General features: G+C 39.8%; 1 protein-coding gene across 5 annotated transcripts in view; it reads left to right on the top strand.

The window, feature by feature from the left end:
* CNOT4 (CCR4-NOT transcription complex subunit 4) overlaps window positions 1–20,122 on the top strand; it is a 79,187-nt gene extending 59,065 nt beyond the window's left edge. For 3 of the 5 annotated variants that reach the window (XM_065632472.1, XM_065632463.1, XM_065632454.1), the window contains 3 exons: window positions 53–550; window positions 17,739–17,951; window positions 18,727–20,122. In XM_065632472.1, the coding sequence (XP_065488544.1) occupies window positions 53–550; window positions 17,739–17,951; window positions 18,727–19,028 (1,013 nt within the window). In that variant the 3' untranslated portion in view covers window positions 19,029–20,122. The remainder of the gene's footprint in view (window positions 1–52; window positions 551–17,738; window positions 17,952–18,726) is intronic. The other 2 variants (XM_065632490.1, XM_065632481.1) reach the window with 1 other exon arrangement.
* Window positions 20,123–20,646: the final 524 nt, after the last annotated feature.

Below are 20,646 nucleotides of genomic sequence, written 5' to 3'. Positions count from 1 at the left end.
ATATAGATAAATACTTACTAATTCTTGTTCTCAATCCTGTTCCTCTCGACAGAAACTATACCAGTATCCTCCTCCACAGACTGGCAAGCAGCTTTTGGGTTTGGTTCCTCCAAACAGCAAGAGGACGACTTAGGGTTTGACCCCTTTGACATCACCCGCAAAGCCTTAGCAGACCTGATTGAGAAGGAACTGTCAGTCCAAGACCAACCTTCCCTCTCGCCCACATCTCTTCAGAACCCTACCCCACACACTACAACTGCCAAAGGGCCAGGCTCTGGATTCCTGCATCCTGCTGCACCCACAAATGCCAACTCTCTCAGTAGCACCTTTCCAGTCATGCCACAGAGGTTCCCACAGTTTCAACAGCATCGAGCAGTTTACAACTCCTTCAGTTTTCCAGGCCAAGCAGCTCGCTATCCTTGGATGGCCTTCCCACGCAATAGCATCATGCACTTGAACCACACAGCAAATCCCACCTCAAATAGTAATTTCTTGGACTTGAATCTCCCACCACAACATAGCACAGGTCTGGGAGGGATCCCTATATCAGGTAGGTGAATCGAGACAGCCGTGAATATGACTTAATTCATGCTTTCAGCTTCTCTGAGCTAGGACAGGAAAAGGAGGAATAGCCAGCTACAAGTGGTAGAGTGGTATCTCTTGACTGTCATACTAGGTTTATGAGAAGAGGGAGGAATATTGTTTTAAATAACCCCTTTCCATTTTTTAAAAATTGTTTTCTGGATGTTTAGCCTTGTAATATTGAGCTTTATAAGGAAGGTGGAGTATTCTGTGCCCGCTTAATTTTGTGCCGAAGGAGATTGATATTTTGGTTCTTCAGTCTTGCCAGACTGTCTTTCCTTAAGAGTAGGCCTTGGAAGCGCATTGTGACTTCCTCGTCAACATGCAGGTGCTGACCAGAGTTCTTAAAATTGTGCAAAAAAAAAAAAGTAATGATGGTAATTTGTGCCAGATGTCTTCACTGGGTTGCTTCTTCTTGCTCATAACCAAATGGCTGCACAATAAAACATTCAGTGCTGTTCATTTCTCTACTTCAGATGGCCTTAATATTATGCTAATTTTTCAGTGAATGGATGCTTGTAATGTGTGTAAGAGGATTCATCCTGATTGTGAGGGTTGTGATGTTGGGGAAAAATAAATGTGCAGTCAGGCCGGCTAACTGTAACAATAATTGTCTTGATTAAAATCTCTTCTGGAGTTTGAAGTCCTTCCATGCTTCCAATCTAGCTTGGCCCAAACAGGTTTTCCTTTCCTAACAGGGAAAAAAAAAAAAAGAGTATAATGAACTGCAGGTAGAAAGTCTCTGTAAGCTCTTTATAGCCTTGAGATGGAGAAAACTGCTTCTTGAAATGTTGCCAGTATTACTTTATTTTCATGGTCCTGAGAAGTACTAGCCATAGTGCATGAAAATGATCTAGAAAAAGTGACTGTGTGTTTTTTGATGCTCTAGTACCAGAGCTAATTTTGGCTGTTATTTCCCTGTCCTTTGTCCTCTTTGAAGACTTGAAGCTACAGTGCTGCTGTAGGGTCCTTAGGCTGATTCATAGTAGAAACACTTGGTCCAGACTACAAATGCAAGTAGTTCAAAACTCTTTATACTGCCAGTGGCAAAGTTTTTAGACTAAAATGACTGACATGGAATCAAAAATGCAGCATCCATAGCGCTGCAAATTGTGGCTTACTTTCCCCTAAACTACATAGAATTTCCAGAAACATTGCAAGACATAAAGTTTCAACTTTACCACTCAGTTCTAAAAATTGGTAGTTCGAGGGGCCAGTAACAAGACTATCTCGTGGACTACGGACACCTGAAAAGTCCTTTAGTGTTGAAAAAGATCTTTTTGTAGTACAGGTTGATTCTAGGTTTGCAAAAGTATTCTTTAAATAGCATTAATTTAGTTGCCTTTGGCAGTTTGAAAGTGGACCTCTTTGTGTCACAGATCCTTGGTATAACTCTTGAAGAGCCAGTTGCGTGGTATGGTTGATGCACAGCCTGTGCTGTGTATTTCCTCCATATGTTTTAAGGCAACAGAGTTGATATTTAAGTATATCCTTTTTTTGTACGCAACTGCTAGAACCAATTAATCTCAAAATATTTTTGGCAGATACAGTGCTAAAAACAGAAAATAAACATCTGCTGTAGTCTTTAAGAAAAGTTCCTTTGATCTGGTCTTAATCTGTTGTTATAGAAAACGTTGTGAGTTGCCTGGCTGACAATTAGATAGCAGCAGTTGCTGCAGTGCAAACACTTCTCAGCTGATCTACGTGTCAGCTTTGATATATCTTGAAAAAAGAATCATTTGCACAGATGACTCTTCTTGTTGTCAGAAAACAGCTGAAGTCTCAGTTCATGTTTTGTTTGATGGGTTATGGATTTCTATTGTTTGTTTGGTATTTAGTGCCTAGGGTTTTCTTTAGTGATCTGCTTCAGAAGTACAAATAATTTGAAAGTCAGGAGATGCTCTCATACCTTTTTTTTGTATGTGTGTGTAGTGACTTAATAGTTTCCATTTTATTGATTATTCTGTCTTTCAAATCCATATCTAGTGTATACCCGAACCTCTTTTTTGTTAGCTCTCTTGTCAGTCTGTATTGGGGGGATTTTGAAAATGTCATCAACTCAGCTGTTTCAGATGTAACAGCAAAAGAAACCTAGTGCAGGTAAAACTTCACATTCTGTCGTTTAGTAGAGACTATCAACCGCTGTTGAAGTTGCATGTTTCCAAATATCTTTGATCACGTTTTCCAGGACTAGGAATTCCAAAAGTGGATAATAGTGGACAAGTAATTAAAAACAAACAAAAAAACCCCACAACCCACCACACACACAAATACTCACCACCACCAAAAAACCCAACACATAAAGCAAACAACACTCATTCTGTGTGTTTGCTCTATTTAATCAACCCTTTTCAACTTTTCTATTTCATTTATGTGAAAACAAGCAGATCTACAAACTTTTATAATATCATATGAAGATAGTATACTATTTTCTAGGCTTTCTAAACCCAATTTTAGTTGATTTCACTAAGTGTATTTGTGGTTTGGAAGCTTGTATGAAGAAAATGACATCTTTTAAGCTGCTGCTGCTTCTGCTTTAGGTGGGCATTAGTATTCACATGAATTTGAAATGCTGATATGTGACATGTTAAATGTAATGTTCTGAAGCTAACTTTTGTTTAGTTGAGAAGCAGAGCTGTTGTGCTGTACTCATAACCACACAGCTCAAGGTAGGGCTCTTTTGTGATGTGCATCAGATTTAAATGGAGGGACACAGGCACTACCTACTTTTTTTTTAAAGCTTTCATTTCAAAATAATTTCTGAATGGAATTTGGTAACCTGTTTCTCAGAGGACGCAGTCTTTATTGAACTCATTCTGCAGTTGCCAGTGATATGACACATGATTGACTTCATAATTTTTTTTATTTTTATATATATATATATATATACATACACTTGAAATGTGTCATATTCATTATGCATACATGTGTCCCCAGCCCATATTTAAATGAACTTTTTGATTGACTGATTCCCAAACTAGCAATTTCTTTCTCCCCCACGGTATGATTTTGCAAACCATCACAGATGTTACACGTTTTCATTGCAAAGGACAATTTAGGCTTGTTGCTGTTCTCTGGCGTGGGATGGATTAGATGATTTACTGTGTAGTTATAACTGTGTTACTGTGCTTCAGGTGAAAAGTTGAGTGACTCCATGGACAGCATGATTGTTGCTAAAAGCAATCTTATTCCAGGTTGTAGGCAAGCTATCCTAAGAATATAGGACAGTGGCTATCCTTATTCTGCAGATAATGCCAAAGGAAAGATCCACTGACAGCAGCGTGGGTGGGTGCTTTTATTTTTACATTACTTTAGGATAACAGGAAACTCTTTGTAATTTGATAGCTAATACGCTGTCATCTTTGCTACCCTACTGCCTGGTGTTGTGTTTTAATGTAGTAGGTATAGTATTGAATCATAGAGTAAAGCAGGTCTCAGATTAACAGTGTGTTTTGAGACAGGTGCTTATAAAATGAAGTACATGCATATTAATAGTGGGAAAATAGAAAGTTTTTTTTCTTGAGCTTACGGAATGGTTGGTTGTTATTGATTTTATTACATAGAAGAAGTATAAGAACAAATTTACACAGTTAAAAGTATGAGGAAAAAGTTGTAAATGGTTAGTCCATCTTTCCTGTCAGCTCTATGCAAGACAAAGTACTTGACATTTTCAAACACCGGCTGTTATTTCATTTCTTAATTTCGTAATTATCCTGAACATAATTCCAAATGAGAGAACTTAATTGTAAGAACTTATCAATTCAATAATAATGAGATAGTTTTAAATTTGAACTCTTCCAAGACTAATGCTACACAATATTGTGTGTATATTCTTCCCATATAAATCATTGCAATCCTTCAAGTTGGAAGGACCCACAAGTATCATCAAGTCCAACTCCTGACTCTGCACAGGGCAGCTTAAAAATTAAAATGTACATCTCAGAGCATTGTCCGAATGCTTATTGAACACAGACAATTTATGTATATCGTACATATATCAGAAATCTAAGAGGAAATAGTCAAGTGGACACAGAGGCAGACAGGAAGCATGAAGAATTAAATCCTGCGTAGGGCAGAGGAAGAAAGTTTTACCCATTGTTTGTGAAGATAACAGCTGTAAAATCCATCAAGTTATTTTAGCCATGAAGCCCATTGATGTGGAGATTGCAGCAGATTTCTGTGCACTGTTCCTGAAACTTCAAAACAGGGGGCTTGAGTGTTGTATGTCTTTGTAGTTAAATATAATGGACGAATCAAAAAATTCTTGTCTCAAGACCTATTTGTTTTGATGTTGTGGCTTTTATCTCTTGAATATGTGCAGCCTAATTGATAGGATTATATGTATTTAAAGATGAGATTGAGACAATAAATAGGTAGACAGTTCTATTAAGTTTGGGTGCCATCCAGCAATGATTTTAGTAGTGTTTTTGCATTCTTTATTGAGACACTGAGTAGCAGGCATGTTTTTGAGTCTTGCCTGCATTTTGGTTTTTGTGAAGCAACAGCTGGTAGCAGGGAGGGCAAAGCAATTAAGATTATATTAAGAAGGTCCAGGTTCTTCACACTTATTTTAAGTCCTGAGCTCTTACATATTGGAACAACTTATGGTGTTGCATCCTCTCCCACTTTAAATTTTCTGGCCTCAGTGCCCCCAGCTATTGAACTACTCTTGAACATCGAATCCTTTCTTGCCTAATGCTACCTTTTGGAGAACACTTTAGTAAAACAAGCAAAGATCCCTACATGTTGGCTACGATCATCTTGTTTAAAAGACTTTATTTGGGCCACAGAGAAAGGTGAGATATCAGAATTAGCAGTGACATGCTCTGCCTTTAATACTAAGAGTCCTTATTTATCTTAGTATTTTCTTAAAACATAACCTCATTTCCATTTGGGGCACACTTTTCTTATTTGACCTTTGTCCTTTTGACTTTGTCTCCTCTCTCTGGGTTGATTCTTAATAGTTGGTTCTGTTTACTGAACAAAGGAAAACACAGCTTGTTTTATATAGTCATAGAACCCAAAAAACTGAAATCAGAGCATGGCAGCTGGCACTTTTCTGTGGTCTTAGGATAATAATTTACTGTGGGGTTTTGGGGGGGTTCTGCTTCTGCTACTGTATTTGGTTTGTGTGGCGATGTTTCGGTAGCAGTGGGTGCTACAGGGGTGGCTTCTGTGAGAAGATTCCAGAAGCTTCCCCATGTCTGATGGAGTCAATGCCAGCTGGCTCCCAGATGGACCCACCACTGGCCATGGCTGACCGATGGAGGTAGCACCTCTGGGATAACGTAGTTAAGAAGGGGGGGGAAAAACTGCTGCGGAAACAGCAGTGAAGAGAGGAGTGTGAATACGTGAGAGAAACAGCCCTGCAGACACCGAGGTCAGTGCAGGAGGAGGGGCAGGAGGTGCTCCAGGTGCTGGAGCGGAGATCCCCCTGCAGCCTGTGGTGCAGACCACAGTGAGCCCGGCTGTCCCCCTGCAGCCCATGGAGGTCCATGGTAGACCAGATTCCCACCTGCAGCCCATGGAGGACCTCACACTGGAGCAGGTGAATGCCCAAAGGAGGCTGTCACCCTCTGGGAAGCTTGTGCTGGAGCAGGTTCCTGGCAGGACCTGTGAGGAGAGAGAAGCCCACACTGGAGCAGATTTGCTGGCAGGGCTTGTGGCCTTGCACTCTGGAACAGTCTGTTCCTGAGGGTCTGCACCCCATGCAAGGGACCCATGCTGGAGCAGTTTGTGAAGAACTGTGGCCCATAGGAAGGATCTATGTTGGGGAAGTTCATGGAGGACTGTCTCTGCTGGGAATGACCCCATGCTGGAGCAGGGGAAGAGTGTGAGAAGTTGTACTCTGAGGAGGGAGTGGCAGAGACAACATGGTGAACTGACCATAGCCCTTGTTCCCTGACCCCCTGTGCTGCTCAGGGGAAGGATATAGAGAAAATGAGGAGTAAAGTTAAGCCCAGGAAGAAGGGAGGAGTGTGGGGAAGGTGTTTTTGAGATTTATTTCTCATTATCCTACTCTGATATGATTGGTAATAAATTAATTTTTCCCCACGTCTAGTCTGTTTTGCCCATGACAGTAATTTCTGAGTGATCTCCTGTCCTTATCTTGACCCACAAGCCTTTTGTTATATTTTTCTCTCTCCTGTCCAGTTGAGGAGGGGAGTGATAGAGTGGCTTTGGTGGGCACCTGTCATCTAATCAGGGTCAAGCCACCACAGCTACTATGCCTTTTTAAGAGAGGGTCTGGCCTATGTGTTATGGCTGTTGAATTCAGCATGTTGTGAAACTTAAAATTCTCCAAATGCTGTGTACAAAATGCATTTAATCCCATACCCTAGCAACAGTCAATATGACTTAAACAGTGCTCACATCCCTTTATTTGGATGCAGTGGTTGAAAGAGCATTTTGCTACACTTTTTCCTCTTGACCTGACAATATGTGAAAGGTTTAATGCAGGCTTTAAGTATTGATGGCCTTACTTGTAACAGTAAGAGATTCATTAGTCTATTTTTTTTTTACTAATCCTGTAAAGAAGACTGCTTGCTCACTTGATGGTCTTCCTTGATGTTTGGCTTCCCAACAGCAGCTAGACAAAGCATGGCAACTGAACATCATATTTTCTGTGGCTGCCTGTAGCTGAAGTCTTTCTCTGGTTAGGTATTAAAATGGAAAATAGGAAATCTGGCAAAAATCTTGGCTGATACAACTATTAGTTTTAGGTGCTGTGTGTGGCACCTCCAAAGGCCCGTATCCTTCCAGAATGCAGAAAGTGGATACGTTACCCTGACATCGAGGTCAATCCTTATTTGAAAATAAAGGCCTGAACACTGCTTTGAAATCGTAAAATGAAAAGTACTGTTTATAAATGACCCTCACCGTTACATGGACCCTGTGTATCCTGTTTTCCTCATCAAAGATGACTGTTCTTAGTGCAGCCTTTGCCACTGAATATTTTGTTTTTCTCAGTCCTTAATGCCCATTGCATCCCATTTATTTCCATGGAGGTTCTCCTTTTTTTTTTTTTTCCATCGTAACTAATTTTCTGTTTCACTGGTGAAGTGTTCAGCACAATATGGAACAAATTAATTTTGGAAATAAAGTTTTGGCTTGCTTGCTTCCGTTGCACTGGAGGTCTTGGGGTGTTTATTTTTGTTTTGTTTTCTAATGCACCTTGTGTGTTGCTGCTAGGTTTAAAATAAAGTAAATGGAATTGGGATTTTGCATTAATTTATAAAATATTAAATCAGTGTCAAGATTGAAGTCGCACTATTTGAAATCTGCTATGGATATTCCTTGTCCTACTTGTAGTGTCTTGTCCCTTAACTCTATACGTTTTCTACATTTATTATTAATGCCTGCCCGCCTTAGTGTAATCTTGTCACGATCTCTGAGAGAACTTCATCCACAGCACCTGTCCTTCGTGTCCTGCTACTTCTCCATCTGTTCTAAAATCTCATCTCACACACTCACCCTTCCCTCCCAGTGCTTTTTGAGTGCTAGTATTGCAACTGTTTTTAAAACCCTGTGGCATCTTTTCTTATGATTATTTGGAACAGTATCTCCTATACAAAGCTCTGTATATAAATATCTGTACCCTCATCTCTGGGAGCTTGGTCTGGAGCTCTTGTGAATGTTTTAAAATCTTTGATTGTAAGATTGTTAGGGATGGCAGTGAAAAACAGACATCCTACTTTTTTGAGTAGTAAGATGCCTATTTTTAAATGTGTGATTTTATTTTGAAAGAAGAAAATGTGACAAAAATATAGAGGAAAAAAGTGTAAAAAAAAAAAAAAATTCCTCTTGGCTGCAATACATCAGAGGAATGACTAATCACATTAACACTGCTAGACTTGAAACAAATGCAGTGTTGGCTGAAATAGGTGGCCTGAGTGGCTGACCTAGTTTGCAGGCTGAAACATCAGCCTTGACAGCTTTTTGGGTAACTCTTCCCCAGAAACAAGGTAGCAAGCACATGTGAGGTATTTCGCATCAAATTTCTTGACTGCTCGTGTCTGTAGTAGTGTCACCAAATGAGCTTCAACTGCACTACCTGTTGGGCCTTTGCCTGTGTTTTCGGCTGGAGGGCTGTATTTATTGCTTATAGAACAAGAACTTTTCCCTTCCTCATTAGAGCTGGTTCACCAATAGTTAGAAAGGATGTTTCCTTTCAGGGGTAACCTGCGAGATCTCGGGAGGGCTCTGCAGTAGTTCAGAGGCAGCTCTGTGGGCTGGCATAGCATCTGTCTCCCTCCTCTGGCTGGCAGATGTTTCTCCTCAGGTTGCTGTGTTCCCTTGGATGCTTTTCTAAAATACAGACTGGCACTTCAAAACATACAGTTAACTGCTAGCATGAGTTAAAAGATGTAATTGACTTGGTGATCTTAAAAACCTGGTGTTTTCCCTTTAAAGACTGGAAATCAGTACACTTGGCAGTGCCACCAGTTAGGAGCAGTGTCTAACAAGAGACACAGACCCAAAACTTCATCGTCTTCTGGGTCAATTATGACTGAATTTTTGCAAAAGGCACAGTTCATAGGCTTTCTGCATAAATGCATTTTTAAATGCAACAACTTGAAAGGTCAAACATAATCTTTCTAAGAATTGTACTGGTAGAGGAGTGTAAATGAAATATCCTAAAGGGATAACAGCAATTAAAAGAGCAGCTTTACAAAATGTTTCTCTCCTCCCAGTGATACCAAATCGCATTTGGGAGGGGGGAGAATCTGACCTTTTCCCTCCTTTGCTATCTCGTGGTTCCTTCCACATCACAACCTCAGCTGAACTTTAGCTTGTTCCCAAAGGTATTGGTTTTTAAAAAAATAAAAGCATTAAAAAAGTGGGTCGCCTTTATTGGAATACAGCGTTTAGTAATCAGAATTCATTTACTGTCATGGAAGGTTTTTCTTCTCAGCTTTCCTGCAGTTTATCTAATCTTCCCACAGAATGATTGAAGTATCTAATCAAATGTGGAAAAATTAAAAACTAATTTATAATTTCTCAGTACACTGAATGCATATTCTAATGCTGGTCTCTCAGACTTTGTCAGAGGATTGGTTGGGTACTCCTTGGAATCCAGAACCCGACTAGATAGGCTCTTGGTAATTGTTGATGCAGTCTGAAGATCCGATTTTTCTTTGTCAGTTCTAGTTATTGTGTTGATCATGGGGCAAATTCCGTATGTTTTGCTTTTATTTATGCATATATATGCATGTCCCAGAAATACACTTCTGGATTTTCATTTTAGGTCAAAGCCTCTCTTTATTGATGGGTAGGGTAACCTGGTGAGATTGAACCCTGATGCAGGAACTAAGGGTAAGCAGCAGGGATACTCAAGTTAAAATGAACTTCGTTTCTCAGCTGAATGGAATTGCATGTCTTTCTGGGCTTTTTAATCAAACCGTTCTGTATGTAGGATTCAGGTATCCATTTCCTTTGTTTCAGTATCTGAACAGTCTTTGTGTGCTCAGTTTAGTTTATGTTAATATTTAAGATAATCGGAGGTGAGAACTGGATATTTTCTGTGAGATCCTTCTCTAGATGGGAAGTGTCTTGTTAGCTCTCAAAAAAAAAAGGTTATTTATTGACTAAGGTGGAAGCGTTACAGTACATATTGTTGTCTTTGTGTGCAGTACAGTGTACTCCAACTTGATTGAGGTCCTGCACTTGACCACAATACATTTTTCGAAAAAAAAAAAAAAAACCCCGATTAAAAAGTCAGTAATAAAGAAATGATGTGATACTGTGGAGACATCTGATACGAAGTCAGGCATGTTTTTCAAAGCAAGTTAGAATCTTAATTTGAAATTTACTTCTAGCTTAAAATTGGCTGTCTGCTATAACTATGTATTAGATTTGGTTTCTTGAGCCATGGTAAGTGTAAGTCAATCACAAGAACTCTCCAGAATACTTAATGTAAAATTGCTTTTCTCAAACCTAATAAAATTCTGATAGTGTACATACGAGCAAATATTAATCTTCCTATTGAATATCTAAGATGAGCTGTTCCCTCACTGATGTTGTAAAAGGGATTTCCTCTGAAAACAAATGAAGTTTTCTGACTCTTTACACTTAATTTAGTCACAGAAAGCATAAAAGTTACATTGTCAGATCTTCAGCAAAAAGGCAAATTATTTGGAAAAACTAATGTTCTCATTTGAAGAGCATACTCTAGAATTTGATATATTCCTCTTCTACTTGATAGCTTAACTTACTGGCATGTTAAGTTGCACTTGATTTATTTTAAATTGAAAAATAGTGGCTTTTTTGTTTGTGTGGCTATCTTTAATTTGGTACATGTAGAATTAATATAATCATAGAAAGGAATGTGAAATCAAGATAAAAGCTGATTTACTTGCATTATTTTAAAGTGGAGGGCGAACTGGTGTCTCTTGACTTTTGGAGCCAATATTTTAGCTGTATGTATGTACATAGAGGGGTGTGTGTATGTATGTATATTTTGTTTCTCTGGCTCTTAGAGCTCATGACCATAAGACTTTCATTTGAAATCCACGCTGTGGAATGACACTTAACTGTTTTCATGGGTCACCAAGTTGCTTCCAGTGTGTAGAGAATGTCAGTGTGGCTTTTAAATGTTCCCTTCAAACAGCTTTGTCTTCTCGTGCTCCTGTCATTTGATGTCTCCCTAATACAAAATTGCTACTTATGTTCCTGATGGGCTGCACTGCTGTTTTAAATGTGGACAGATTCAGTCGTCTTTAATCTGCCAGTGACGTTCTCAGGCCTCTGTGAACGGGTAAAACTGCATCGTTTAGTTTAAGTATTGTGAGATTCCTAGAAATCGTAGATACACAGAATCAATGAAGTCTGAGAGTGAAATCCTTCAGACCATAGCGATTTAAATGGGATTTTACTCATAGTGTTAAAAATTCCGTGAGCAAACAAGCTTATTATTCATATTGAAGTGACACAGGTACAGTTTTTATCAGAACTGTGTTGTTGATGGTTAAGTATATAAGCTTTGGATGAAAGGCTTTTGAGTTTATCTAATGTGGTGGGCATCATTTAATTTTAAGATGTGGCAAATTGTCCTTTCCTTCCCTTTCCCCCTCAGAATGAAATATTGGACAACTTTTTGGAAAAACAGGAGTACCCATAGTGGAAAGTCACTTTCAGATGAAAATAGGAAGTCCTGGTCACTTCTCAGAATAGGGTAATGGGCTGTTTCACAGAAAGAACAGTCTGTCTGTGAATATGGTTGTGCAAAGCACAGACTGGGACTAACAGGGATGTTGCTGCAAAGCACGTGCTTCTCTGGTGACCCTATTTGTTTCTAATAGAGGTGAAAGACTCCTGGTAAACTCTTCCTGGTAGGATTCCACAGAGGTCTTCTTATAAGCAGGTCATTGCAATAACCATTCTACTACCAAATACACCTTCATAGTCTCTTTGCTTCTTTTGTTGCTACTCTGTGCAGTCAGGTATGTGACATTGCTAGTAAGTTTGGGTTTATCTCATATGATGGTTTTCCTCTGAATTGCTGAGTTTATTTTGCTTATTTGAAGCTTTTCTGTAGCACTCTTGTGTGCCTTGGCCACACACATGGCATACTGATGGTTTTTTTAAAAAAAGAAATAATTGCAACCAAGGTTTGCAGGACTGCTTGCTTTTCAGCAGGACTGTAATATTTAGGTCTCTTGCCATAAAAATATTTAATGGTTTTACACAATTAATACCAAGTCAGACACTTGTAATATAATTTTGGCAGAGCAAAGAACTACACTTGCTTAACATTTTCTTAATGTGATGGTCTTGTGAGCTTTGCTCTCAGTCTATTTAAGCAGGTACTGTGTGAATTTTGGTATTGTTTTGATCGTAAACTTGTATCAGAATTGTGGCAATAATTTGAAATGGTCCAGTCTCTGTAGGACGTTCATTTTAGTGGGCTTGTCTTCCTCCAAGTAAGACATACTGTCCCATTCCCCTCAATATAAAAGGTCAAGAGCGCCCGCATCACAAAGGTGGTGCGGGCAAATCTGAAACACCTTTGGGTCTACATTGTGGTGTCATTTGTTGGAATTTAGAAGATGTTTGCACAAGCATCGGCTGTATTGTCACGGGCTGTTCCGTGACTTCATAACATATTGATTATGTACAACAGAACAGTGTTTCTGGCTTGGCCATCGTCCTCTTTGCCCTCCCTCCCCCAAACACACGCTGCTTTGCCTGACGTGAAGGAATAATGTTAAGGCATTGCGAGTAGAGGATGTTGAAGTAACACCACCACATTGTCTGGTACAATGTCACGATGGGGCAATGACTTCATTTAGAAATCCATTAAATGACCAGTTTTTATACAGATGAATGTTCAGGCTTCTCAATCATATTTTATTTTAAGGTAACTGTAAGCATTTTTTTATTTAAATTGAGTGGACAAGCTAAGTTTCTGGTGAAGCTTTTTTCCTTCCCTTTGCTCACTTTAATACAGTGGTTGATTTTGAAAATTTTTATTCATACATAAAAGTGCTTCTATTTCATGTTGACATACTACCTTAGACACATGAAAAAGTTCAGTGCTAGAACTGTGGGATCTGTTCACCTCTGGAAACACAAGTTTCCACCAGGCCAGATAGCGTTATGAAATGCACATCAAGGGAAGACTGGAGTTCAGGATGTGTATTTGAGCATGTTTTTCTTGTGAATAGTGGTGCTTTCAGTGGGGAATGGTTGGGGCATGGGGGGAGGAATCTCCAATTTATCTTGATGTGTAAAATCTTTTCATTGCAGTCTACTGGGTTTTGACTTGTTTTCTTCTATATTTTCCCACTGTCTGTGGACACACTACTTAAAATTAGGATAAGGCTATGGAAGGAGACAGAGTTCCCACTACTTGAGAGAGGGAGAGCATGCTGTGTTGGTTCTCACATCCCTGGGTTACAATGTCCAACTGAGAAGTCTGCTTGCTCGTCAAAAAATTACTTCCTTGGCCAATTACGTTTAGAAGTAGGGAAAGATAATAGGCAAATGCCCTTTTTAACAGATCTGTATTAACTGAGAGCTAACCTTTTCTCATTTTTAACTATGGTACTGGCTTCAAGGTGAAACATAATTAACAAAAAGGACAAAACAGCTGAGGGGTGAGTAGTAATTTCTTCTGAAGATACTTATTTTCTTCAGGAGGTGGAAGCAACTCCTGCTTCTGGGGTGGACTTACATTTTCACTTAGTCTCTTGTTTAAAACTTGTCAGACTCCAGCACAGAAATGCTGATTTAATTGGTTTGAGTATCACTGTGTGGAGCCTGAAGATTGCTCACGTAATGGGTTACATCAGGACTTATTCCTGACTGGGTGTTTTACCTGTCATAGCCAGTAACTGAGGCCTCTGAGGGCAGTGCAGGTAGTGCTGCAGAACATGGCATTCTCTATTTATCCCATCTACTTTAACCCCTTAATGCATTTTAATCCCTTAACAGATCCCATATTACAAGAATAATTTGTTTGCAGCATTTCTCCTTAGAGTCTGGCAATCTGACAAAGCTATGAAACTTTGGTCGTTTGGGTTGGTGTGGGGTGTGTGTGTTTGTTTGTTTTGGGGGGTTTTTTTGTTCTTTGGTTTATTTTTTTTAAACTCTCTGCATTTATTGGCCAAGGTGGAAAAGCCTGTTAGAGACACCTGAGTAATGTGGTGCTTCCTTTTTCTTTGGTGTCAGAGGGCAATATTTTTGCCTTTTGGCCCCACAAACCCAGCTGTCTGGAAAAGACAGTAAGTCTTTTGGAATTTGTCACTTCTGGAGCACAAGATTTTAATAAATAAACTTCTTTATTGCTTGCAAATAATACAGGTGTTATAGATACTGAATCCTTTTAGGCCTTTCATCTCTTCTGTGATTCCAAGTGAATTTTGTACTGATAGTTGAGATAAAGGACAGTCTTCCTCAATTTCTCCTTGTTTTCTTTTGTTCCATGTTAAAGTAACACAGCAGAGGTGCTCTGTGCCTGCCTCACAGGTTGTCTCCTCACCAAACAGCGCCAGCCTTTTCCATTCTATGAAAATATTGTATCTGAACTGTTTGCTGTCTTTCTGGACTCCTATGTATGCTGTATTATGTCTCTTTTAAAATGGAGACTAACATGGCAAAAGCATGTGTATTTTATTAGCCACCACATCTTGCTGGCTTTGTCTTCATTAGACTTCCTCAATGACATGTTGTGGGTGTGTAGGTTGCTACGTGTTTATTTTCTTGCACATGAGCTTCGAGGGCAAATTGGAGGTTAGTAACATCCATGATTAAGATCATAATGAGCTTGCAGGTCCCCAGCTCGCAGGCACTGCAATGAGTTTGCTCACTCATGCATGGTCGTAGTCAGCATCTTGTGTGTGCTTTTTGCCCTGTAGTAGCAGCAAGTAATTACACAGCTGCATTTCTTTGCACAAGCTGTTGGAAGCAGCGGTGAGAAAATAAAGAGGAAACTAATGGTGTCCCATGCACAATCTGTTGCACAGTTATTCCTGTGATGGTGAGCTGACTACTCTTGTTCCAAAAAATGAATTTAGAACTTGTCTCAAATAGGCTATGGATGTTCATGAGAGTTGTGAGCAAATATCTGTTGAGGATATTTCTATTACTTTTTAAAATTTTGGTTTATTTAACCCCAGGATCATGTAACTAGATTTTTAAGTGAAGGTTTTTTGTAGGTTTGAATGAAAAATGTATTGCACCGAAGTCTTGGAAGCTGTTTATTGTGTGCATTAGGACTGCAAAGAAATAAGTGCAAGCTCTGGAAGGAACAGGAAGTAGATTTGATTTACAGTAGGAGAAATGAAGTAGAAGTGAAAGCTGGTTGTATGCACTATGGCTCGATGCTAAACAAACACAGAACAAATCACAGATAAGCCTGGTTCCTGCCTTTTTTTTTTTTTTTTTACCCAAGGTGACTCACACAGCAGGCCCTGCAGAGCACTTTGCTGTGCACAGTGTGTAGATACAGTCACACTCATGTCTGAAGATGTGGTTGCTTCTGTGTGCTGAGCTGCTAAGAAAAAGCTCATCTTAAGTTGCTTGAGGCAGAGCTGCAGTTCTGTTACTGCCTTTTTTTTTTTCTCTTGTAGCACCTAAAATGTTAATCTTTAGATGTAACATGATGCATGTTGTAATGGACAGGTTTTTCAGTTTACGTCCACTACCTGATTTTTAAGCTGTTTTTTCTTTGCTATGAAAATGCTTAGGATTTGTCTGTCGTCCCCATGGAGGTACCTCAAGGTATAACCTCTGAGGAGTGATTCCCCAGCTCCAGCCAGTGAGCGGGCATCACAGCAGTTGACTGTAAACCTCCCAGGGTCTGTGGTCAAATGTATTCTGTAAACTTGCCCGGGCACAGAGGATGATTTTCCTAGTACACTCTTTGCATCCGTGCTGCTAGCCCTGTCCAGGCTCCATGCACAGCATCAGTCTGTCTGGCCACGGGCATTCTAGGTGTCAGCTGCCATCCTGCTATGTGGGGATGTTTATGTGTACAGATGGATGCTTGTGCTAAACCAGCTGCATTAGATATGCATAGGGTTAGAAATGAATGCATTGCTCCAACAGTCATCGTAGGCAAAGTGGGTATAGCAGATTTGCATAGTAATTTGTTTTGAAGTTCAGTTGGTGACATGGACTGAGGTGTGACTTGCTGTGACTTGTGATTGAAGTTGCTTGCTGCAATTCTGTACAGAAGCAGAATCTGATATAAAGTTTATTCTAAAAAAGCTCTGGCCTGGGGAAGGGAAGTTCTGCATGAAAGCACAGGATTTCAAGACCTTGGTTTGTTGTTTGGTTGTTTTGGTTTTTGTTGTGGTTTGTTGTGGTTTTTTTCCCTCCTCTCCAGTTACAAAAAGGTAATTGCTTGAGACATCAGTTCTTTCTGAGCATTCAGCTTTACAAAATTTGCCAAGGCAGGTTTTGATAGTAAGTGAAGCTGCTTTCTTCACTCTCCAACACACAGAGTTGCAAGTTAGTGATGTTCTCTAATTTTTCATAAAGACTTAAATCTCTTCCGTTGCTGACGAAGTAGCAGCATTATGTAACTCTGTCACTGTAACACTTGTGATTGACATTAAGGTCCTTTCTTCAATTAGGAGAGCCAAAGATGGTTTAAAAAAACCAACCAAACAAAAAAACAACCAAATGTATGCTAGGTTTTTGTCAAAAAGAGTGTACTGGCAATGTTACTACCCAACATTTTCTTTTCAAATATATTATGACTTTCTGTATTGGATGTTAAATACTAGGACGCTTGTGTCTGGTTTGTTTTGCTTTGAGAAACCTAAAGCAGGACATGGATTGTAGAACCTGATAGTCTATTCTAGACAGCACGGTGTAACATTTATATTCAGGGGTCATTTTCTGTAGTGCCAGTAGCCACATTATCCTGTTGTCCTTTTTCAACACATGCCCTGAAACATTTAAGCAAATAGTTGAGACTTGACTGTTTTGGTGTCCAGCTGGTTTGCTTCTAACCAAAGTTCTGAGGATGTTGCTGTCGGGAATTATTCCGAAAGGTCTCTAAAGAATTTTCGCTACTGTTCTTCAACTGCAAGAGGAAATTGCACTCCCTCCAACTTCTTGAGAACCTAATTACCATTTCCTTCAGAAGAACATCTGTAGGGCTGTGAATGAGCAAGCTGTAACAAAACAAAAAACTTCTGTGAGATTCCTCCGCCTCTGTGGTTCCTCATGTTCGATTTCTATTGCAAAGCCCTACCTAGCCTTTCTTCATTTTAATATACTACAAAGAAAACAACCCTTTCGAGCCTGCTGCCCATTAATAACGCAGCCGAATTGGGTTATCTAGGTTGCAACAGAGGTATTCTCGTAAAGGATCTGGTAGGTTTTCCCCTATTAGTAATAGAGGAGAGCCACTGTGCCCATTATTATTCAAGCCTCTGAACTGAAAAAAAATGGGGAAATATGAATTGGGGGAGGAGTTAAATCTTTCTCCCACTCCCTTACATTTGGTTTAAAACCTGCCAGTCCCTCTGAGTAATTCATCAATCATATAAACATTGACCCTAGTTTTTGAATAGGGAAAGTAATAAATGCTTAGCTTAAAAAGTAAAAACAAAATCCCATACCCCACCAAAGAAAGACATCTGTTTCTAACTTCAGCTTTTTATTTTTTTATCTTTCATTTTTTTTGTTGGTAAATCTCCTAGACAACAGCAGTTCTGTAGAGAGTTTAAATATGAAGGAATGGCAGGACGGGCTAAGGGCACTTCTACCGAACATTAACATCAACTTTGGTGGACTGCCCAATGCTTCTTCCCCCTCCAACGCCAACCACAGTGTACCAACGTCCAACACTGCCACCACCGACAGCCTGAGTTGGGACAGCCCTGGCAGCTGGATGGACCCTGCAATCATCACAGGTAACTGTTTCTCACTCCTTCAAGCTCTGCTGGCAAACCATCAAATGGGTATTTGGCACAAACTGATTTACATCTGGAAAAGAAAAAAAAGTCCGTATGCGGTGGTCTCTTCCAGCTTCCATCCACAAAACCTCGAGGGTCCTGGAATTTTTGTGGAACCACTAGGCGTAACAAAGCATCACTCAGGCCTTTGCAATGCATGCCCAGGACCTTTGCAGGCAGTCAGGTGGATCAGTGCTTATCTCTAGGGTCAACCTAGGTGTCCCTTCTGCTGGGTGGCATGTCCGGTATGTGCGCTGCTGGTCCTGAGGCACTGAAGGCATTCACTGGACTTTGTTATTTAAAAAGGGACGTACTCCACTTGTTTATAAAGCTCTCTTTTATAAGGCTGTCTGGTTGTGTTTCCCTGATAGAGAGGCTGAAGCATGATTTAAGTAGGCAGAGTAGGAGGTGAACCATGTGGTGTACTGCTAGTTTGGTGTCGTAAGGTCAAGTTAACAGGGCTGCACTCTTCGCACAGGATGTTTGACAGAAAAATGTGTGTTTTATGAAGAAGTGCTCTGAGGGGGAACTTTCTCCTATCCGGATTTAATGTTAAATGTTTTGCGGGCAGCGTAATTACATATAATAATGTAAAATGCATTCTCTGTACGAACTAATCATATTTTCTCACTGTTGCTTTCTGTTAGGTTAAATTGACCTCCTTTGTGCTCAGCTTACTGCTTCTGCTCTGACTTGCCTGTATCCCTGTTTTTGTTTGTTCTTCTCTTCGTAGGTATCCCAGCATCCACAGGAAACAGTTTAGACACCCTTCAAGATGACAATCCTCCACATTGGCTAAAATCTCTTCAGGCCCTCACAGAGGTGGACGGCCCCAGTGCAGCACCGTCACAGACGCACCACAGTAACCCCTTCGGCACACAGATCCCTCTGCACAGAGCCAGCTGGAATCCCTACTCTCCTCCTTCAAACCCCGCCAGCTTCCATTCCCCACCTCCAGGCTTTCAGACAGCCTTCAGACCCCCCAGTAAAACCCCCACAGATCTACTACAGAGCTCAGCGCTGGATCGTCATTAGGAAAGGAGGAAAAATTTAAAAAACAAAAAAAAAAAAAAGAAAAGAGAACCCAAAACGTTAGAAATGCAGGAAGTGTCCCACCCTGACTCCTCCCCATGCCCACCTACTGTTCCCTGTCATATCTTTCTTTCTGAAGAATCCAGTTCCTGATCAAACCTCCCCCCCAAATGCAATGCCATCACAGGGTCATGACCGTACCTTTTCGCTAAGTTTCTGCTGAGCCAGTGTTTGAAATGCACTGTTTGAAATATTTTATAACCATTCTAAGGGGGAAAAAAAAAAGAGAGAGAGAAATCAAAATGCAGTCTCAATGCTTAAGGAGAATATTACTGTCTTATGTCTTTTGCACATGAGTATTTCTGCCTAGTGGGAAAGTGTCAATCTGCAGTAGGGGAAAAATGCAATGCAGAATCAAATGCAGAAACATGAAAAACGTATTTAATTTAAATGAAGTTACTGAATATGTGGGGCAAGCAGTGGCCTGGCATTTATTTTGCATTCAGTGTGGCACTACACAGGGAAATTGCTAAGTTTCTTTTTTTTTTTTTTTTTTGAGAAGGGGATTTTATTGTGTCAGAGTTTGACATGAAGTGTGTTGGAAGACAAAACACTTATAGCTAAGAGTAACCAGCATGTTGCTAAAGAGTGGTTTAAAGAGGGGAGAACAAGATCGTTCTTTAATTTTGGCTTTAGATTTAAAGTAAACTTTAATGTTTTAAAAGTATTCACAGATTTAATACCTAGCGTATACATAATATAATTAGCAGCTGAAACACGAGTGATATTTACTTCAGTCTTTCTGTCTCCTCTGTTGGTCTCTCTTTCTTTTTTTTTTTTTACAAAAAAACAAAGATTCACCTGATTAGGGCACTCTGGGATAGCACTGCATTGGGGCCACATGATCACCATCAGGAGCAACCTCTGACCTCCTCTGCCTGCAGCTTTTACTTAACCCTGTAGTTTCTGGACGTTTGTGCAGTATTGAAAAGACAGGAAAAGAGAAACAGATAAATAAACATGGTTATAACCTGATGCTAAAACTAAAACCAAGGAAATGTACCTCTTTCTTCAGAATTAAAACTAAAATCTTAAATAAAACAGAAAACTTGATGATGACTTTGTTTGCTTTTCGTTTTTTTTAAACTTGGATTTTTAATTACTGCATCTGGTAAAACATATATCATTGCATGTTTTGTGTTTTTTTTCCTGTTCATCTAAACTGGAGCACTTTTTCATGGAAATATTACTTGCATGGTGACTTCTATACTGAAGGGTGGAAAAAGCATACATACTTCACATGTTAAAATTTTTAAAGGGATTCTGTTGTCTTTACTCATGGCAATAGCTGGAGGCTGGCTGTCTCTGTCCATTATTGGTGGTATTCTTTTAATCTGAAGCATGCAAAACTTGTTTGTACATTCTGAATTAAATGCCATGGCTTTTGGGACAGATAGCGTGCAATAATGTGCCTGAAAGTGTGGCAGAGAATTCTAATTATGACTCTGTTTCCGTCAGCATCCTCGCTTAAAGCTGTAAAATATTGTCACTGCACAACAGGGGGTGAAGAGCTCTTCACATACAGAAGAGCCTCCGGCAAGCTCAAATACTTCCAACTAAA

The sequence above is a fragment of the Caloenas nicobarica genome, chromosome 1 (assembly GCF_036013445.1).
Source record: "Caloenas nicobarica isolate bCalNic1 chromosome 1, bCalNic1.hap1, whole genome shotgun sequence".
In the NCBI taxonomy this organism is placed as follows: Eukaryota; Metazoa; Chordata; class Aves; order Columbiformes; family Columbidae; genus Caloenas; species Caloenas nicobarica.
This window is presented reverse-complemented; position numbering and strand designations above follow the sequence as displayed.